Raw genomic sequence first — 23456 nt, 5'->3', positions numbered from 1 at the left:
CTAGACAGCTTGCAAAACTCTATATCTTTAAAGTGCAGGCCACAGACAAGTGCTGAATATGATGAGAGACATCACCCTGTCAGCTACAATATCGAAGACTTTGTCTGGGTCTTCACTCCAGTACAAAAGGTTGGATTATCCGAAGCTCCCAAGACATTACTTTTTAGAGTACTATTATTTTTAGAGAATTTTCTCCAATTTCTAGAACATTCCAAGTCTAGAATGTTCCAGCTTGTTTATCAGCTGTATATAACTGGTTATTCATTCAGTTCGAAGAATAAAATCTTGAGTTCAGACTTGAGTACCTGCCTCTTTGTTTCTACAATTGTTTTATCTGCATTACAATATGATTTCCTGCAGATTAGATTTTTTTCATGGTATGTAATGTTTCATGTTAACCCAGTTATCTTAGTATTCTGGTTTTATATTTACATCTGCTTTCAGCAAATGCAAATAAGTTTAAGTCTAAATCACTGGTCAAACTTTTGGGGTGTCACAGAAACTCAAATCAGCTGTTGTGCTGCAAGAAGGATCAAGGGAGTTGAGCTGTATGCGAGAAAAACCAATGTTTTGTGTCCCACTCACTCTACCTTCCAAAGGGTTTAAACTGGTACCATCATCATGTCCAATGGAGCCAAGACAACTAGGCCCAATTATTGTTTACTGATGAGCCCAAATACAGTCTGAACAATAATTCTAGACATGTTTTGACCTGGCAAGAGGAAGGGACATGCAATTTGCTTTCTCTTGTCTATGAAATATCCCATTTCCACAATCATGGTTTAGTGGTTTAGTGGTCAATACAAATGTCTGCATCTAGCTGCAAATCTTTCAAGGAGCTTCTGTAACCACTGAGATATGTGGATGAGGTACTGCAACCCCAAGTTAGACTGTTTAGGAGTGCTGTTGGCCTAGAATTTTTGTCAATGGATGTCAATGCTCAGCCTCATCAAGCATATGTGGTGTCAGAATACTTGTAAACAGACAATATCACTCAAATGAATTGGTCACCTCACTCACCAGACATGAACCTGATTGAGAATATGTGGGATGCCTTAAAGTGCCGAATTTCAGTATGTCAAATTCCTCCCTGGATCCCCCAGTAGCTGAAAAGTGCACTTTTAGGAGAGCAACATGCAGTTCTACTAGACTTGATCAACACTTTGGTAAAGTCTATAAAATCAAGATGTAAGGTATGCATATCTGTCCAAGGTGAGCATACACCACATGAAAGAAAAATTTTTTTCCCCAAGGGGTGACTTAATTTTCCCATCATTTTCCAATTTTCATAAATTTGATTTTAATTTCAATATTTTGCAAATAATGAACTGCAAACATTGCAATTTATGTTAACTAATGCTTGTGTACAAATTTCTATTAATAATTTTTCATTAAGTATCAGTTACATTCTATTTGTCATTATTCTTTAATTTTGATGGCCAGAGTAAATGTACAATTTCTGAGTTTAAGTAGCTTAGAAACACTGGTTGATCATTATTCTGCTTACCTTCCTTACTCGTTGAATTTAATTGATTGGCTTATGCTTTGGCTAGCCATGTTTGCTTTGTGAACACTTAGGGATGACCCAAAGTCTAGCAGAGCATGTTAATTATGTATTTAGCATTTGACTGAATTGAATATGTGTTTTGAAATACATGTAATGGCGCTCCGTTTCTGGTAAACCTTACAATTTGTATAACTCCTGGGTTGATGCATTAATAAATAGCCCTTAAAGCTGTACTTTGGACTGTGATACCTTTTGTTAGAAAGGCAGATGAGAGGATAAATTTTCTGAGTGTTATTTGGTGCTTTAAAGTAATTGAAAAATTTAGTTTAAGAGAATTCAGAAACTTGACATATTTTATTTACTTTGAGTTGGTATTTTTATTAGAAAACTCGAATTGCTCCCTTTTTTCTACAATTTCTATATTTTTAGCACAAGTGATTAAATATTTCTACACTAGAATGAAAATTTGTTCACAAATTTATGAAATTTCCATAATTTATAGCATTATGCAAGATGAGAGTTCATAACACTTTTCAAATTACAATTCATTATTTTATATTCTTCTTTAATTAATTGAATCAAATTTCAAAGCTATAGGCTTCTCTGGCTTTGTTAACCTGAAAATATATTTCAATCTAATTTATTACCCACACATAATCAAGATAAGACATTTGTGTCAAATTATTTTCAAACAGTAGAGGAACCGTATGTTATTACCAAACATATGAAGGAAATGGAATATCAACTACTCTGTTATATTATGTGAGTAAACTATGGACCAATACACATATAATTTAAATACAAATTAATACATTCTTAAGTATATTATACTTCAGCTACAAGTATAACAGAACTCCAGTTAGCCAAACTGACAGTCTAACCAGCTATTCAAATATGCAAATATGTGGAATATCTTTTTATTTTTCCTGTAAGCCAAAAGTATATCTGAGTAAGTAAAGAAAATTATAATTTTATATTTTCATACATTGAATTGCTGCTCAAAAGAAAGACTCTACAGTTAAAATAATAATAATAATAACCAACCAAAGAAAACTACATTTTACGATGAAGGGAGTATGACTAAAAAGACAGCAACATGCACAAACAGGCTAACAAAGAGTAATTGAATCACAGTTATGCTACATAAACCTAAGGGGAAAAAGTCTTGAACGGAGAGGTACCTGACATAACATCACCACATTTGTTCAATCAGCCTTCAGAAAAACACTGCTAGCAGTGACTGGAAAATGAACAATGGATTTATATATAGTATGTAATTTCCTTTCTATCAATGCTTCTATTCTTTCTATTAAGCTGCATATTTGTTGAACACTGCAAGCCAGCCTACAAGCTACAGACAAGGTTGTTCAATAAGTTCGTGGAGCGCCATCTATTTGTCAATATTAGACCTAAAACTTCGACGCCATTTTCATATTTGTTCTTTCTTAGGAACACGTCAAACGTTTCATTTCGATCTGTTAATTTATTCATTGTTTAACTGCCCTTTATATTGAACGTGTTGTGCCTTTTTTCACGTATGGATAAAACTGAGCAACGTGCAGTTATCAAATTCTTTGTAAAGAAAGGTTTAAAGGCAATTGAAATTCATACCGAAATGGTGAATGTGTTGGGTGAATCTGCTCCTTCAAAAACAATGGTTTGTAAGTGGGCTAGTTTATTCAAAAGTGGTCGTACCAGCCTTGAAGACGATCCGCGAGAGGGACGTCCAAAAACTGCATCACCACCGGAAATCATCGGAAAAATACAAGATATGTTATTGGAAGACTGTTGATTGACTGAAAGAGATTTAACAGAGGCTCTAGGCATTTCATTGGGCACAGTGAGCAAAATTTTGAGTGTTAATTTGGGTTTCAAAAAACTCTGTGCAAAATGGGTGCTGCATTCTCTAACGATGGAGCAAAAACACATTCGAATGAGACTTTGCCAGCAACATTTGGAGCGTTTTAAGAAGAATAAAAGTGACTTTATCCGTCGATTTATCACAATGGATGAGACTTGGGTCTACCATCATGATCCTGAATCAAAACAGGAGGCTAAGGAGTGGTGTGAACCCGGCTCTTCGGCGCCGAAGCGAGTTCGTGTGCGAAAATCAGCCAAGAAGGTGTTAGCATCAGTTTTTTCGGATGCAAAAGGAATTTTGTTTACAGATTACCTTCAAACTGGCAAAACAAATAATTCGGATTATTATTGTAACCTTTTGAATCAATTAGACGAAAAAATTCGTGGAAGAAGACCCAGATTACAGAAGAAGAAAATCATTTTCCACCAAGATAACGCACCTGCGCACACAGCTCAAAAAACCATTGCTAAAATAACTGAATTAAAGTACGAATTGTACATCCAGCCTATTCGCCAGATTTAGCTCCCTCCAACTTCTGGCTCTTCCCACACCTCAAACAATATCTCCGTGGAAAACGATTTTCTTCAAATGAAGAGGTAATAGCTGCCGTAGAGGGATATTTTACAGAGCTGCCGAAAAACCACTACAGTCAAGGGATCCATAAATTAGAAGACCGTTGGAATAAGTGTACTGAAGTTGAGGGAAGCTACGTTGAAAAATAAAGTAATTTTTACAAACAAAAATTGGTTTCTTCATTTCCGTTCCGCGAACTTACTGAACAACCTGGTATATTCATCTAAATTAATAGCTGCTTAAAAATACGTATTGCATCATATTCTCCATATTATGTAAATGAATGAAAATATACAGTGTGTTTCAAAACTGCTGTTCAGAAATGCATGGTGGTCTAAAACACGATAACAGGCAATAATCACACAGGAATATAGGGTTGCACGTGCAAACCCAACACACACCCAAGAAGACAGATGCAGGAAAGGTTACAAATAATGAAGATTTACTAGATAACTGAGAGAACACTACAATATTGTGTAAATGACACTGTTAAAGCAAATGTTCAATGCTGAAGCCTACAATTGCAATATATACAACGATGGCACATGTTTGCAAGAATGCTGGGTTTATCAGAAAAAACATCATTTGCAGCAACAATGCATGCCACTAGATTCCCGTTCACTTTCAGAAGGGTTTCATACACTAAGCTTTTCATGTAGCCCTGGAAAAAGAAATCAGTATGGGACAGGTCTAGGGATCAAATTAACACTTTCTATAGCTTCATCCTATCCTAGCCAGACCTTCTCTCAAAGTTCAGCACCCTCTTGCACGTTGAGGTAATACATACCATTATGTTCTTACATGATTATTGCTTGTTATTATGTTTCAGATCTCCATGCACATTTCTGAACAATAGTTCTGAGACACCCTGTACATGAATTAAACTTAAAAACTTGAGTTAACTTGGCCTAGAAAGAAGTGATTCAAGTAACTGAAGTTCCACCATATTAAATTACAGTAGTACTTGCCACTCTGATCAAGACAGTGGTTAATGTTGCCGACTGCCATATCGCTGGGCTTGGGTTGAAATCCCAGATAAGACTTGGATGTTTGTAAGTGTACAGTGTTCTTGCAACATCTGGGAACTTAAAATACATGGTAAGCCCCTCCTCAGCAGTTGCTTGGTGGTAGGCAAGTAGGTAGGAGAACCTTGGGCCCATTCCCTGAGAGACACTTGCATGGCACTTCGCAAAGTTGCATTACAATACCCAAGGGCAATGAAAATATCAGATGCACTCTTAGCCATGATAAAATTCGTTAACATCAGATGAACTGAGATAAATCATAACAACAATACCTAGAGTATACCTAGAGTTACATTACCAAATGTAAGAGATTGACAGTAGAAAACAATATCTTACCAATTCCACCTTTTTCACCAATTTATATACATCATTTTCGTCAACAGATATATCTGTAGTTGGAGTAGATGATATTAATTCCCTTTCCTGAAATTGTGCACATTCACTACTGCTTGCACTATCTGATTAAAAAGAAAAAGCTAAGGTTAAAGAAGTGAAGCTTATAATAAAATTAAATTAAATTTCAAACAAAATGTTTATATTCTACATATATGTACAAATATATGAAAAACTTTATCAAAACAAGTTACATTCATCAATAGTGATATAAAATGACATAGTTAATACAGCATATAAAAATATGCCATAATCCATTTTCTCTGAAAGCAAATATCAGTTGTCCTGGCAAAAATAATACCCTAGATATGACATCACACAGGACAATACACACTAACCTAAATATAAAAAATTTGGAACATTGCCAAGCAAATCAATTCACACAGTGAAAATATAAAATTATAAATGATGAGATAAAAAGCAATATATATATATATATATTTCAGCTCTCAAAACATAAAAACATACAAAGATGATGAAAATTACTCAAACATAATGCTTGAAAAATTAGGCAAGAATGCAAGAAATTATGGAGATCAAGTATTTTACTACAGAAAGATGTATCATACTGTAGCAATTTTAGTGCCTTACAAATAGCACATACTTTATATGGTAATAAACATGGTGAGTACAAGTTAAATGTATAGTACCGATAGGGTACAAAAAAAAATTATCAAAGCAGGTACATTTTATAGCAAATGCTATCGGCCAAATGAATGAAATTAAAGCTTCAGGAACGCATTCCATTTATGGAATGTTGGCAATTCTATATACCCTGATGAACAGACCCACTCCATGGAAGTTTTGGGGTTCCCCCCTCATGTATAATATGAATACTACAAAGTTTCTTAAAACGAACCATATTTCTTTTCAGTTCTTTAGCAAATAGCAGAATTTTGGAGCTCATTCTCACAATAATAAAAATGCTCCAAACCTCCTGCCTAAGTTTACAAAAAAAATATTAATATATATATATACACACATAGGGTGTTTGTTTTCAAACTGACACTATTCAGCCATCTGTAGCTCAATCTGACAGCTGGAATGCCACCAAATTTGGTAGAGATGGGGAAAATAATTCTGTTAAACAAAATAGTTCTGAAAGTTGCCCATAAGAGGAAAATGTGGCACTGTTCTAGTCTACACACCTGAGAACTAGGCAAATCAATAACACAGAAGAAACATCATTGCAACATCACTTTAATTCAACAAATGAACTGCCCAAAAGGATTACAGAGATGATATTTATTATACCATGAGCACTTTCTTCAATAACAGTGCTTCCTCAATGAAGGAATAGACCTCTTAGAGTGTGACCACCTTCTCATGGATCACACACTACATCTTGTACACACACTTTTCTGACGGCCAAGTGTAAAATGTCACCAGGAACTGTGAGCATCGCTCATGATATATTGTCTTTTAAGGACTTCAAGGTTGGAACCCCATCAAGATACACCTTGAACTTCAAATAATCCCACATAAAAAGTCACATGATGTTAGATACGGGAACCAGAAACAAAGACCCTTTCTTCCACTTGCATGACCCTTTCTTCTGTAAAGTGATGGTGCAATAGCCATTGTACCAATAGACCAATACTGTGGTGTTCAATCCTGTGTAAAATTTATCAACTGACTCTGCATAAGTTGTGAAACAACAAAACTAGTCAGCATATAACCTTTGCATGGTAACAGTATAGGTCTGCGGTCCTGTTAGAATTATTATCCCAAAAAACTTGGAAGCTATTAACTGAAGCAGAATTAGGTGACAAAAAAATCTTCGCAGCTATTTTGTGAAATGAAGTATTTGGATACTTATAAAGAGAGTGAACGTTTCCTTGAAACTCTTTAGCTTCAAAGATTATCATTAGAAATGATGAGCATTTTATCAGCAAGTTGTGATGATTTATCAAAACTGGTGACAATAGCTGATAAAATGTGAGAAGTAAAATCAACATATCAGAATGCTGCTGTTGCATGCTTCAGTGATGACAATACTTTTGTTAAATTACAAGAGCAGATTTCAGAGTTATCATTGCATCTTAATAAGTTGAATAAAAGACAGTTCTCTGTCCTTCAACCTTGCTCTAGAAGCAATTCTATCAATAGGTGTGGTAATAGACAACACGGTACATTATCCTTTAAAGTTCGGCGACAGAACATTACTTTACAAATTCATTACAACTTTTTTTACAATTACAACTTTCAAATTCATTAAACCTTGCAATTGGCCTAATAAGACCAACCTTCAGCTGCAGAAAAACTAAATCCCCCCGCTCTCCCAGACAGCCGAGTGGAGGAGTTGTGTCATTATTTTATTCATGACAAAGAGACTACCACCCAACTTTTAACCGATACCAATACAGAAATTTCGTCGATTCCACTGTTATCTGAAGAAAAAAGATCTGTTGCCAAGCTGGAACTCTTTGCTGAAAATGGAACCAAAATTAAAACTTATAAAAAGTTTCTAAAATTAGATTTGGCACTGAGAAGAGCATTTGATTGTCCTTCTGTGATTGCAGATGACAATAAACCAATAACACGTATTGACCTTTTGTCTCATTTTTACCTTTAAAAAGAGTAAAAATCACAAATTAATTGATGGCATCACTTCCCTATTGGTATTCCCTGCTATTGTGTTGATACACCAACATTAAATTTAGTACAAAATAAGTATGGAGCTATTCTTAAATAATTTCCTGATATATTATGACCAACACAACACTTGTAAATAATAAAAGCAAGAATCACAATATTTAATATTATATAGAAACCAAAGAAGCTCCTGTTACTGCTAGGGCTAGGAAACTCTCATCTAAAAAGTTAAAAGCGGCAAAAGCAGAATTCGATTTTCTGTTACAACAAAGTCTTTGTATACCTTCAAAAAGTTGATGGTCCAGTCCCCTGCATCTTACCTTAAAGAAATCAGGTGACTGGAGACCATGTGGAGACTGCAGGTTCCTTAACGATATTAGCATCTCAGATCACAATCCTGTACCATTTCTAATTGACTGTGGTTCTTTTCTTCATGGAAAGAAAATTTTTTCATCCACATACAGCTTATCAACAAATTTCAGTGAATGAAGACGGCATTCCAAAAATGGCCATTATTTTAACTCCATTTGGCCTGTTTGAATTTCCTTTCATGATGCTTGGTTTATGCAATGTGGCACAGACATTTCAACAGTTCATAAATATGGTGCTTATCAGAATTAGATTTTGTTGTCCACTATTTAGACGACATACTGGTTGCTTCTGATGAAACGTCAGATAATGAGCACTTATATATAGTTTTTAAAATGTTAAATGACTGCAATTTATGTACCGATATTGCAGAAAGAGTTTTTAGTACTTCTAAAATTAAATATTTGGGTAATGAAATTTCAGCTGAAGGAATTGGACATCTTCCGACAAAAGTTGACAGCATACAAAGTGTACCTGAACCTACGTCAGCCAACAACTTACGCAAGTTCTTAGGAATCATGAGCTTTTATCACCATTTCATTCCAAACTGCAACAGCCTCTAATCTTATTACTTAACCAAAATAACAAAAAACAGCAAAATACCTCTAATATGGGCCGAAGATGCTCATAATGCATTCAGAAACGTTAAAAACACTTGCACTCATGCTAGTACGCTTTTCCATCCCTAAAATAAAATACTATATCTCTCACATGTGATGCTTCTGATACTGCCATAGGGGCTGTCATATATCAAAATGAACATGGAAAGATGTGTCCATTAAATTTCTTCTCATGTTCCTTAACTGATATGCAGAGAAGATACAGTGTGTATGACCGGGAACTTTTGACCATCTAATACTGCAATAAAGAATTTTAGGTACAGGTTAGAAAGAACTACTTTCATCATTTATAAGGACCATAAACCTATCCCATTTGCCTTTTCAATAAAATTTAGACAAAGCTTTCCTCAGATAAGCAAGACAACTGAGTTATATTGCTAATTTTTCAACAAATATTTGATACATCACGAGAGGGGGGGAAAATGGCTGTGGCTGATGTTGTTTCCAGAATTAATACCATTTCTATACCATCTCCAATTGATTATGGAAATACAGCTAAATTTCAAGGTAACGAAAATTTAACAATGTTAAAAAATAACCCAAGACTGATAATGGTTCAAATTCTTACTCCTGGCAATGAGAAATCAATCTATTATGATGTTTCCACCAATAACAACCACCCATACATTCCTTCAAATTTTTGTTGACAAATATTTTCATCTATTAATACCCTATTATATCAAGGAATTAGAAGCACCAAAAAACTAATGATGCAAAGATTTATTTGACCAAATATTAATAAAGATTGTCAATTATGGCATCTGGAATGCCAAGTATCTAATTCAGATATTTGCTAACAATGATTGATCATTTTCAAAAATGGGTTGAAGCACATCCTGTAACAGATCAGTTGTCATAAACAGTTGCAGAAGGTATGACTTCAACTTCTGGATACGTGGTTTCAAAACACTCTAAGTACTCTGTATTACTTCTAAGGACGACAATTTAAAAGTCAACTTTTCTCATCTTTGAGTAAATACTTTGGTTTTTACACCACTAAGACTGCAGCATACTATCCACAATTGAATGGATTAAATGAGCAGCAGCACAGAACTATGCAAGCTAGCCTGAAGTGCCATTCACAGCGAAATAAATCTTGAGTAGACGCTATACCATATATTCTTTGATTATGCACTGCTGTGAAAGAAGACAGAAGATACTAGTCAGCTGAGCTCCTTTATGGAAGTCTCCTCTGCTTATCTCGAAAATTTGTTACCAAGACTTTTAATGTTACGCATTCAGATTTTGTTCAGAGGCTAACAAGTATCATAAGTGGCATGAAACCTTTTGCAATGATTACTCATGGCAATAAAATCGTCTTCATTTCAAAGCAACTTTTGAACTGCTTGTACGATTTTGTGTTCAATAATGCAGCCAATTTACAACCAGTTTCTCTTGGTCCTTGTTATCAAACACCAAGCACCAAAATGCTTCCATGTAGAAATTAATGGAACTATCAAAAGAAAGACTAAAACCACATTTTATTCTAAATGACAACATACATCAGTTATTGGAAACTTCCATGTTCGAGGATGATGCAGGCTCACTTCCCCAGTGCAAACCCCCAGAGAGAATCTCGCCTATGAACAATCCCTATGTTACTACACGCAAAAAGATCATGTCTTCTAATTCACTGGGAGGGAAGTGTGTAGCACCTCCTATATTGTTTCTAAAAACTATCTTTTGTGAAGTGGCAACTCCATAATTTTTCAAATATTAAAAATCATAAAAACGAAAATGTTGTTTTTTCCTTTCTGTTATCAAGTTCTCTAATTTATTTAAATGGATGAAAGGTAGTTAGAAGTTTAAAAAAAGATTAACATTCCCTTCTGATCGAGCTACAGATGGGTGGGTCTAAGTAATGTCAGTTTTAAAAAAATTCGTCTTATGCTAAGCCAGAATTTTACCACCTTTTCCTTATAATCCCAACATACAGTATATAACTGATGCTTTTTTATTCATTATTCGTAGAAACATTGGAACTCACTTTTAAATACGTTACGTGATTTACTTTTAGAGTTAGTTTCGTTAACTAATTAGGTGAGGATCTCTTTGACAACTATAACTTTCCCTGAACTTTAATATTCTTTTAAACTCTCAGAAATAAGACTTGCTGACCAGAAGCTACGTAATAAAACTAGCGAAAATTGGTAGTTTGACCTAGGTTCAAATTCCAGCAATATGAGCAGATTTCATCGGAACTTTTGTGGTTTACTCATGTGTTATACTATAAATACAAGCCAATCTACCTTAAAAAAACCCTCTATAAAAACATTTCTCTATGCAGGAAGACAGCCTTTGTGCTTTATAATCTAAATCCAAATTCAGAAATTAGTTTAAAGTGCTCTAGCTTAAAGTTAGTCACTTTCATGCCTAGCTACAGAAACCTGAAATGGAATTCAAACCACATATGTATATACACTATCAAATAAAACAGTTTGAATTAAAGATCTAATAAAAGGTCTCAACATTTTTTTTTTTTTTTTTTTACTTTAGCAAGTAACGTGATTGCAAATTAAAATTAAGTTACTCGCAGTTTAAAAAAATAGAAATATTTAATAAAAAAGTGACAACAGTTGACTGATAACATAAATAAAATGCAAAAAATTTGGTTATAATTAACTACAAAGGACAGGCTGCAATATTTTTCAAGAAGAAATTTTACATGAGTATTTTTTAGTTCAAACATGTTTATTGAAATAAGCAAATTCTTAAATTGTAGCAAATTTTGAGACAAAATTTGTTTTAAGTGACTAAAAATAATTTTTAGTTTCTTTATTATTGTTTCATCTTTTTGAGTATGTAGACTCTACTGCAGACCCTCTCACTCTGAATCAGTTTAAAATGAAGTGCTGATTGCAATTTTTAAAAAAAAAAAAAAAAAAAAAAATCGGGAATTTATTTTTTAATTTTTTTTTTTTAAAAATAAAACACAGAAATTATTGGAATTATTAAAGCGATATAAAGAGAACTGCAAATACTTTGGTGATTTAGCAGTACATGATATTGAAAAACTTATTCGTCATGTATTATCATATTGTCATGTGCCCACTAGGCTTTGTTTCATGAGCCAGACACGTTGTGCCATGCACAATATCCTAGCCATACTGGTACGGATATGGATATCCCAAAATGGGTGATTTGGATGCTCTCTAGGTCTTGAAGTAAACACAGATTTGAACAAATCGATGAATTTTGCTTCCTGTTGTCTAGTGATGATATAAGAAATATAAGTATTGGTGCATCAAAGTATGCACTATTAGAATTATATAAGTACAGTACAAAGTCTGTAATCCGGACTCGTCGAGACTTCCGCGATTCTGGATTAGGGTTTTTTCCGAATTATAGATTAATCAATTTAAATTTGGTAAGATGGTATGCAGAAATTATATAATTGAAAATATGAAACCACAATTCATGAAATAAAGAGCAATTATGATCTAAAGGGTATCAAATTTTACAAAAAGAAAAAAGCTTAATATTTATTTGTTTATTTTATTAAAAACTTTACATTGTTTACTTTATTAGTTGCTTCATTTTATGTGCTCATACTTTCTCTTTAATTCTATACACAGATATAATTTCTTGTTCAGTTACAAAGTTCCGCTGTTCAAGTCCTGTAATTGCTGTGCCGAGAATACCGACTAACTTGTCATTCGAAATCTTTTCATTTTCACTAACCTCTCTGCCACTTTCTTCATGCCTTTATCCACTTTTTGCAGCAATTCCACTTTTTATTTGATGGACATCGAAAAATGCTTTCGCTTTATAGATCCTTTGCCAGCTCCAGAATCGGAAACTCTTTTTGACATAATCGAAAGTTCAAGCTTACTTTTTATAAAATTGCTCTAATAGTCTGCAAAAAATAATAAGCTGGATCCAATTAGAAGATTAAGGAACAACGCAATCTGCAACATTAACTGAAATACATAATTAGATAATTTTAGCCTAGTTTATACCGTCCGTTATACATAAAACGTGCATGCGCAGAAAGTTTGTAGCTTTGAGGGCCGGATTAAAGACTTTGTACTATACATATCATGTAAATGAAAAGTTCAAAGTATACAAGTAAAACTATGAAAAAAACAGGACAATATGGAATATAAAATTGGGGAAAAAAAGCAAATTTTGTTTGGTGCATATTTTGAAAACTACTGCTGTTAAGGGTAATTGGGTACAGGTTTCTCTTCCTTAGGAGTAAAGATTTTATTCAAAATTCACACCAAACAATGATTGCTTTTTTGGGGGTAAATGGTGTTGATTCGATGCTAGCAATGTTATTTGTACAACTCAACCTGCTTCTCCGAGGCCTACTATATGGCCCTTCTCAGAGTCCGACAACTGTTCGTATTGCCACTAGTTGTCTCAGAGCTATCTCTATTCACAACACCATCCAAGTCGAGAGATTTGTTTGAATAGTTATATGGTATGAGCAATCATGCTTTTAAACTCTCCAGCTGTGCATCTCACATGCACATAGCGCGGTTACCCTTGTCTCATTGGAGTCGAAATTTAAACCATTTGCATATCTCTTACCAGACTACATTCCTGCCAAGTTTTGTGATTGTGGTGAATGTAGTCTTTCTTCTGGGCGCATAAATGTTTTTGTGACAGAGTGTATATTTACATTACTTCAAAAGTTAAATAACTGAATACTGTTAGAATATAATATAAAAATCATCATTATACGACAGCTACAGGGCCATGTTTAATAATACTTTCATTCTGTTACTTAATTTGTGTGATTTAACACTACTTTGATTATTTCAAAAACTTACCTTTTGTAATACAACCGAATACTAAAAGTTTAAAAATTCTTTCTAAAGTGAAACTACAGTGAATCCTCTGTAGCATGACCACCGGTGGTTCGAGAGAATTTTTTCAGACAAAATGGCTAATGGTACTGATAATTAGCACTTTACATAATAAATTTAGCCTAATCAATGTTATTGTATTTGTTAAAAAATACTTAAGTGCATTACATTAGTTTATTAACACTGTTACCTCAGTAATATCAAAATATTAAAAAGATTAATGATACATTAAGTAACAAATTAACCAAGTAAATAGCAAATAATGCAGAAAATTTTCCAAAAAAATTATCCTATACATAATTTTCAGAAATACTGTAAATGAATAATGTTTTATTATGTGGAAAACAAATGCATTATAAATTTAAAAATAAATTTAGGAACATTTAGCATTTACTAAAATATCTGTCTAATACTAAGTAAAGTTGTATTAGATACTACCTCCATCTCTTCAATGAAATGTTCTATCTACATCATGACAAATTCCCAGCAGCATTTTCAGTTACTTTTAACTGTGTTAATTTAACGTTTTTAATTTTTGTTTTGCAGGCACCTAAATCTAAGATTATTGATACATTCTAATTTAATAAATTAAATTTATGAAATTAAAAACTAAAAACCACATTTATACATGCACTGATTGTTTAATATGAAGTAGCTGTGACAGACTGTAGTAAAGTTGAAATGAACTGTACTGTCTTGATACCACTGGAACATTAATTTGTAATGCATTACAAGCTATGCAGAAAGCAACAATGGGGCAAAAATAGGATAAACTACTTGGAAATACAATGAATCATTTAAAGCAAGCTATATCCTAACCACCAAATCAAGCTAGTATGGTAATTTACATAATGCTAAAAAAGTATAAAAATCATTCTGATATGACTAACAAGTATTTTCAATAAAAATATAACTTTGGTGTTATAGCAGGATCTGAAAAAAAATTTCCTTGATTTACTTAATACATAAAACATTTAAATTTAATACTGAAATTACACATTTTCACAACTGCATTAACATATCTTATAGTCCTGGTCGAATTATGAAGTGGTTGTCTTAATAATAATATCAATAGTGATATTTTTTGGTGCATTCTTAGAAATTCTGATCACCTTTAAGAGGTGATCATCTTTGGTCAGTGGGTCAGAGTTAACTATATTTTAAAATTTCATAAAAAATTGCATTTTGTATCTTATGCTTACAGGTAGTCTGATGCTCTGAGATTTACTATATTAGAAGACATTATTACACATAATAATATTTTCATTTTGGAGAGATCTAAATTTACCAAAATTCTTGTCTTCTTTGTTGGGAATTTTTTCACAGCTTTCAATACTTTTCTTGGAAATCTTCTTAGATAAAAACAGGCAATCACTGAAAATTTTTTCAAGATCATGCAGAGATAAACAGTTTGCTCCTAAGCTTGTTTTTATGCCAGCACTGAAATCAGACACAGAATTTTCTATACTCTTCAACTGTCCATCCATTCTTTGAGAATTGGTCTGAAAGAAATTATATAATAAAGTTTACAATTCATTTAAATTATTATAGCAGAGGAAATGAAGGCTAGTAACTATCTTCAATAAAGACTTTCTGAGGAAAACAGGTTGTATTCATGCACACACGAGTTATCACCAGTTTTCCCAAAGGTACATATCAGTACAAGCCAGGGTACCTCAATAAGTTCTCTATGAAAATATGCACTATTAGACTGATAATTCTTATGTGCTTTCAAAATAAACAAATGTGTAACAAAAATAGCTACCATCTGTAGCCAATCTATTCGCTAGCATCCGAACCTGGGTCAAACTTGATACAGTCAAATATTTTAACCTCTTAGTGAGTAGTAAATACTATGTCAAATATAAGCGCATCACCTGTGTGTGCAGCGTCTCCAGCAAGAAATAGCAAGAAAAACTATAAATATTATTTACAAAAAAGTTTTCAAAGTTTAAATTACGTCCAAAGGGCATTTCTTTAGCGTTTTGTGTGTTACCTTTATTTATGAACCCTCTGAGCATTATGACCGGCTTTATCCGGTCATCAGAACTTTTGCTACTTGGCATATATTAGCTTATAATTTAAGATATTTTGCTTTCTTGCTTTCTTTAATAATGCAAATATCATCTTAATGAATGTAAGTTTGTGAAAATACAGACTAAAATAAGTAATTAAGCAAACTCAATTAATAAATGCTGTTTAAATACCGGTCTTCATGACGGATCTAAAATCATGTAATGCTCAGAGGGTTAATATCATGTTCTCTGCACTTAACCCATAAAATTCAGTTCAACAGCAATGTTGCAGAATAATTTTAAAATGAGCATATCTTTAGAATTTCCTATACACAGTTTCGTGTGCTGGAGATAAAAAGGATTTTGCTCCCCCGTAGAGTGTTGCCACTACTCGCTTTTAAATCGTTGAGTTTGTCAATAAAAAATTCGTTAAAAGTTTTACAAAATATGAAATCGATAATAAAACAAATTTCAAATTTGGGCTTTCAGATGCCCATATTTGCAGTAGGATTATTTCATTCAAAATTGGATGGCTCTAGGTACTGTTGTTTTATCACAATGCGAGAAATATACATACATTAATGCAGATTCTTCATTATTTAATTTCTTCAAATATAATACAGAGCGATAACATTTGGTAGCAATGATTTAAAAAAAATACAGCCTTTTAAAGTTTGCCACGCAAAACGAAATCAGTCCTTCAGGATCAAAGCCCCTTTGGACTAATAATTATAATCACATTATTACAAGATGACTTGTGTTGTAACTCCTCAATAGAAGTAACACAGAAAAATTTTATAGTCATAAACTAAATATGTTATTTCATACTAAAGCACTTTTACAAACTTAGGCTTAGACATCCTTATTATCACAAGTTACTTGGAAAATATTTTCTCTGAATAAAAACATGTCTCGTTATGGATATGTAAAATAAAAACCCAATTCTAAATTCGAAAACAATGAACATTAACACGCAATATCCTCTCACCTTTTGTCTTGTATATCTAGATATCACAAGACAAATCTGATGTATTCCTTAAAAGATCGTAATAAAACACAGACATTTTAGTCAATGTTCGTAAAGGTAGGGTACTTATTAATTCAGTCTTTTAGGTTGTTTAACTGTTGTCCACTTCAAGTACGTATTATTTCAGGTGGAAGTAATTCTACCACTGCGAAATCAGCAAATGTAAAGTCTTTTGGGTTGTTTTACCCATCGTCTACTTCAAATACGTATTATTTCAGGAGGACGTAATTCTTTTACTGCATACTGTCAAGCCAGTTTGCAGGACGCAGTTTTGAATCATCATGACAGGGTAACGAATCTCCTTTCCTTTCCTTTGAAGGTGTAATCTGGTCCCTTTAATGAAAAAGCTCCCAACTTTGCCTTCAAGAGTTAAGTGTGACAATACAATCTCCAAGAAATATAACCACTGAAGGGGATAGATAATTTCTACATTTGCTGATTTCAGTCGAGCCACTCACTGTTTCTCATCTTGTCCTGTAAATAGCTCCATCACTCTAGCTAAAGGCCAGTTCATTGGAGCTATCAGATCCCATAAGCACATCATCTTCTACTTGAATACTACTACTTGCCTCAATGGTCGGATGCTTTACTAGCTCATATAGACATTCTTTTCAGAATCTCTTTTGAAAACAACCTCAAATACTTTGCAAGTATTGTATCCTTTCCTTCAAATGACTTCCATCGATTATTGCAAAATCAAGAGTATCACAATCTGTAAAATTTGGAATTTCCCATAGGAAATGTGATGTTAATGGTAATGGCGACTCTGGATTCTCCAACAAATAAATTAATGATCTCTTATTCTTTGTATTTTCACAATCACACAAATCTGTTGACATTTCCTCATAATTTAGACTAGATCTGCCAAGAATTCTTTTCAAAAGATCTTTCATACCTGCGTATCATATGCTCCCACCATCCATCCTACTGCACTGCACTTGGTGAACTTTGCCTTCTATCTTCTTTACTACACTTTCTTCTTGGGTGATATTCCAATCTATTGGTTGAAAAGCCTTTGATGTGATTATGATCGTTATCAGTGCAGATGGACCAGAACTCCTTCTTTGTAGCCATGAATCTTCACAATGACAGAATAAAAGCTCTCATGCTCAATCCAGTTATTAACTCTAAATGTACTGCATGATACACAGTGTGGGTGAATAGGATCATCCAGGCCTTTATCCCTCCCTGAAAGAAAATAGGACTAGTTAGATCTATATCTGCTACTTGAAAAGGGGCAACTCAGTGCAACCTTTTAGGTGGAAGTGGGCTGTTTGTGTAACTATGGATTCAGACAAATGTCTCCTGCATGGAATGCAACCAGATATAACCTCACAAATAATCCTCCACCCATGAGGTATCCAAGACCTTTCTGTCAGCTGCGATATGATTGTACTCCAGCATGGCTTAATGACTTGTGCATATACTCAGTTAACCTTTTCTGGAAGAGTGTCCCATACATGCATTCCCTACAAATGTCTCTCACAGCTGTAAGCTTAAGGGATAGGTGATGCATATGCGCATTTTAAGCTGAACCATTTTTTAAAGACCACTAGATGATGGTCTATGTCCATCACTTTTGAACTCAACACAGTTTTAGGATCTTGATCTTCAGTTTGATCACATTCTCCCAAACTTTGGTGTTAGCTGCTGCAGCGGAGAAGGGAAAGCGCATATACAAACAGCTCAGTTCCTTAACATATGATAAAAACATCCGTGCTTCCATTTTTTTTATTTTATTTATTTATTTTTTTTTTGTTACTATGCAAGGTCTTTTACAGTTAGAATGTGGGGTTTTGTTATGCTTTGCGTTGCTTTTATCGCTTATATTTCTAGTACTTCATTTTTTATTTTGGAAAGCCTTGAAGTTTATTATGGTAAGCAAGCATAGCCAAAGGATATACTCGCATGGTAAATAAGCCAATTAGTGATGCGGATGAGAGTGAGAATTCATTATCTAAACAGTTAGAAATATTTTTAGTGATTCTGATGGGGACATTTTGCCAGAAACTCAGCTCACTGCATACCTGCTTTCCACTTCCCATTAAAGATTTTGCTACTTCTTGTAAATAGACTTTCTTGTATTTTTAAAACTAATTTCAAAGATTTAAAATTAATTCAATAATGTATTTTCTCAATTAAAACTGCACAGTATAATTTAAATAGTGCTTCCAAAAATTACTTCTCAAAATAAGCAATTTTTTATATATTTTCATGTTAAGCAAAGAAAAATTATTATAAAATGCTAATTTTAATGTGTACAACAGCTAAAGTAATAATTTAAAATAATAACAAATATTATGACATTAGGACTTCACCATCCTATGGGACGATGCATATCGACTCCCATCTGTTCCAAAGGAATGCCTTAAACATGGAATGACTGGATGATCAAGTAGAACTACAGCACTTCTGTACTCATAGGAGAAAGTTACAGTTCCTTAACTAAATCTTTTTTCATGTATGACTGATGTATGATCATACAACAGAGCACGTAGCACAGCTTGGTTTTATTTACGGCAAACTAGAATCAAGTGATGTGAGCCATCATCCAACACACCACATACCAGAGCTTGGCTTCCTTTACGACAAACTTTAATCAAGATGGTCTTTAGACAGATTTTCCATAAAGAGGATTCTCGTGTAAACAATGTAGAGCAATTGTTTTGTGTAGAATTTGCTTGAAAAGTGAATTTGTTATACACTTTCTTCCAATCTGGACAAAGCAGAGCATAATGTCATCATCCGCATATTACACACTGAATGATACTTCTACATGTTTTTTAATGTGTCCTAGCTTAAGACAAACTAAACATCTTTTGCATATAACTTGATGCTTCTTCTCACTTAATGTCTCTTGGGAGCTTTCCTACAGTCTTACTAAAATGTGGACAATCACAAAAAATGTTTAGTTTTTTCATGCTTGAATGAAGTAAGAGCTCAAGCAGGAGGGGTATTATTTCTTGAAGTATCAACTTCCTTTTTAACAATGAATTCTGAAACCTCACTGAGTCAATTTATCATTTCCTTGCCATTAACATCCTCCCTTAAAAATTTCATGAGCTTTTCAAGAGATCGACTGTTTCCGCAACCTTGTTGCTACCATTAGGAAAGTAGGGAACTCAGTATCTTTCCCAAGCTCTCAAAAGATCTTCAGGAAGACAAGAAATCTGCATGTTTTTCTTTAGATCTTTTTAATACACCTAAAGCTCTTAAATGTTATTCGAGTTGATCGTATAAAATAATCAGATAATTAAATCTGTACATTTTCTTCCACTTACAGCATTTTTCATTAACATTATGGGTAATTTGCGAACATGCACTTGTGCTAACAAATCTTCTCTGCCTAATCTTTCCTTCAATAATTCAATCGCTTTGGGATAATTCTAAGCTACATGGGGAGAACTCTCTATTAACCTGACACCTTGCGACACAGGAGCAATTGCCTGAATCAAATAATGGAACTTATCTTCAGCCGACATTTATTCATCCTCATGAATACTGGAAAACTGACTGCGAAATCCCAAAAAGATTTAATATCTCCTTTAAATCTCTGAATTTTCAGTTTTGGCAACTGAATACTTTCAATTACATCGTGACTGAATTGATCTAACATCGGAATTCTTTTCCAAATTGTCAAGCTTTAACTTAAAAGTACCATTCACTATAATTTTCAACTTTGCAACATACTTCTTTTCTCGTTTTTTGTCACCCTTGACAAATTAATAAGTCAGAAATTGCATGTTGAATACTTTCCAATAGCAGGATTCATCAGGTAACTGAATTTAATTCATGAAGTCTGGAACCATCCACTTTCATTTTTGTTATTTTTCGCCAATAGTCCTTGTTGTATGTACAGTTTTACATTATAAAGCATCCACTATAAAATATCAAAGCTCATAAGAAATTAAAAGGCACAAATATTTAATGGCTAAATTCAAATTGCACCTTGCTTATTTTGTAGCTACTCTCCAGTTGCCAGACACCAGTGCATTTGTTATAAGTCCTCAAGAGAAGTAACATAGAAGATTCCTATAGTTCTAAACTAAATATTTTATTTTGTACCAAAACACTTTACTAACATAAAAAGCACATTTTTAATATCACAAGTTATTTACAAAACAGTTTCTCTATATAAAAACCTATTTCATTTTTACGGATACATGCAAAATAAAACCCAGTTCTAAAAATGACGACAATGAATATCAATATGCAACAACCTGCTTTAGTCCACAAGTCAGCATTTAAAATATACAGAAAGCATTATTAACATAGTTAATAACATTAGTTATCACACTACCGAAACAATGCAATAAATGTGGACTATTATTACTACTCTCAGTGATAAAGCAAACAATTTTTCAATCGTTAGAAAAGCACATTACAAGGAAATTAACAAAATTGGAAAATTAAATTACACTTATGGATCAACCAGCAGCAAAGAAAAACAAAATGTAATTAAACTTGCATACCTGCTATATATATATATATATATAAAACTAAAACCTAGTTACAACAAATTTCTCAATACATTTCCCAAGTTTCTTGAAATATCAGTCAGGTTCATATTTATTCCAAATGGAACTAACAATTAACATGTACTTATAATTTGAAAAAAATACCAAAAAATGTGAAATATCTTGTGGTATTTACATTTATGTTTTACAAACAACATGCTATTTAATTTACTTTTCATTTCTGCCTGTTTTTGCAATGAGATTTACTCCTTCTAGAATACATGTAGATTTTGAATGCCAAGCAGTTTTACTATAATGTGTAGCATTTCATGAACAGGAGAAAGAGTTAGGGCCTGCTTCTGCTTCCCTACCAATAGACTATTCATGCTGGGATTATTTTAGGCCAACGTCAGAGCCTGCTTGGTTAGTGTGTGTTCCAAATTCTTTCTGCACTCTATGCAATCTTGTAGTCTCTGCCTGGGTTAGGTTAATATTATTGAATTTGTTATCCATTTAGTTGAAAGGAAGCGTCAAGCTTTTACTCAAGTTTTCAGCTCAAACCAGGTCTAGGTTGGTAATCTTATGTTATATATTTTTATTTAATCACTCATGTGGTGAGGCAGAATAAAGAAATGTGCTAATATTGTGCCCGTTTGTTGTTGATTAGATATTCAGGTGCTGATAATTTACCCCACAGAACATAGATAATAACTTAATGAGATTACACTTGGACTAGCTAAAAAGCTGGAGCCAGCATATGTTTTAACAGTATTGCCAACATACTAACAAACAGTATCATATTTACTGAATTATTAACAGTAATAAAAAGTTACAAAACCCATTAAAAATCATTGTATCAGTAATATTAGCAGTTATGATTTGGAAACTTTTACACAACTCTTCCAATAAATGAAATTAAAAGCAGTCTCATTTCATCACAGTAACTTTTCTAAATTTCACATCACAGTAACTTTTCTGAACTTAACATCATCAATAACTTGGTTAAACAGGGAATTTACTTCTAACATGAGCTTTTGAACAATTTCACTGAACTTAAAAAATTAAAATCTGCCAGCAAATTAATGGGATACCTATAGATACATCTGTTACATTGCAATCTATTCTTTTTTGTATAAACATCTTTATGTATGCCCTGTTGTTTAACTTTTTTGAATTTAGAAAGTTTCAAATTGTTACAACTATTTACTTTCAATTTTTGGGCATTCCACCTATTTATTTCTTTTATTTTAGACTAAGGCTCACTTTCACACATTTTTTATTTATTATTGTTTTTAATACATTGTTAACAACACCATGGTCTTAAATTATAAAAAAAAAGACTAAATTATTATTTTTTTAAAAATTGATGTTCTGGTGAGTAGTTATTTATATTTAATTATGTTTTTACCCAATCTAAGCCGATTAATCCTTGATTTTTTTGTTTTGTTTTGAAAGTCCTAATTTCATAATGATCAACAGAAATTTCATTAAAATGTAATTTTGAATAACTAGACAATTCTAAAAGATGAAATATCCTGAAAGGCAGAAAAAATGAAACTATTACAACAAAGTACTTAAAGTCATCAGACAAAATCCATTTCAAAAGAATTCACTGGCAATAAGTGAACATCAACTAGAAGACTTAATAGCGTTAAAATACTAAGCAATATCAGAAAACCCCCATTAAAATTAGGAATCTCTTGTTTTATTACTTTAAAAGCTTAGTACGGTAGGCCTTAACTTTATTATGCTATGATCATAATGGACAAAGCCCATTCCAAAATTTAGATTTCTGTTCCTAAAAATACCTACAACTTGATTGTAGCCTGAATTGGTGACTCAACAGACTCACTGAAAATCTTTGATGATAATTCAGTTAGTTATAAGCAATAAACATTTACATATACCACGGTTTCTAACATATAACATGGCACGATAGTTACATAACTATATATAGCCATTTAGTTAACTTTTTTTTTTGCTTAGCTTCATAACAATTTACCTCTACTGAATGACTACACGTTAAAGGCAGAGAGCAAACTCTAAGAAACATAATGATTTACTTTTGTTTGGCTGTCCTGTGTTTATTTGGCCTAGTTTAAATCATTTGTTTAGAAACAAAACTATCACCAGGAAAAAAAAAACTGTCAAAAATGCAGTTTTAAATACAGTTAAAAGTCGTTAATCCGGACTCGTCGGG

The 23456-nt window shown here is 33.0% G+C and overlaps 1 protein-coding gene across 10 annotated transcripts in view; it reads right to left on the bottom strand.

The window, feature by feature from the left end:
- LOC118189241 (kinesin-like protein KIF11) overlaps window positions 1–23456 on the bottom strand; it is a 191298-nt gene that overhangs the window by 22543 nt on the left and 145299 nt on the right. For all 10 annotated transcript variants that reach the window (XR_015038916.1, XM_035359821.2, XM_085809126.1 and 7 more), the window contains 2 exons: window positions 15046–15259; window positions 5303–5424 (listed from right to left, as the gene is read on the bottom strand). Coding sequence is in view for 9 of the 10 variants with exons in the window: in XM_035359821.2 (XP_035215712.1) it covers window positions 5303–5424; window positions 15046–15259 (336 nt within the window). In the remaining variant the exon portion in view is untranslated. The remainder of the gene's footprint in view (window positions 1–5302; window positions 5425–15045; window positions 15260–23456) is intronic.

This window comes from Stegodyphus dumicola, chromosome X2 (assembly GCF_044657685.1).
Source record: "Stegodyphus dumicola isolate Sdum_Otavi_A_Nest chromosome X2, ASM4465768v1".
Taxonomy (NCBI): Eukaryota; Metazoa; Arthropoda; class Arachnida; order Araneae; family Eresidae; genus Stegodyphus; species Stegodyphus dumicola.
Note: the sequence above shows the minus strand (reverse complement) of the source record. Positions and strands in the feature narration are given on the sequence as shown.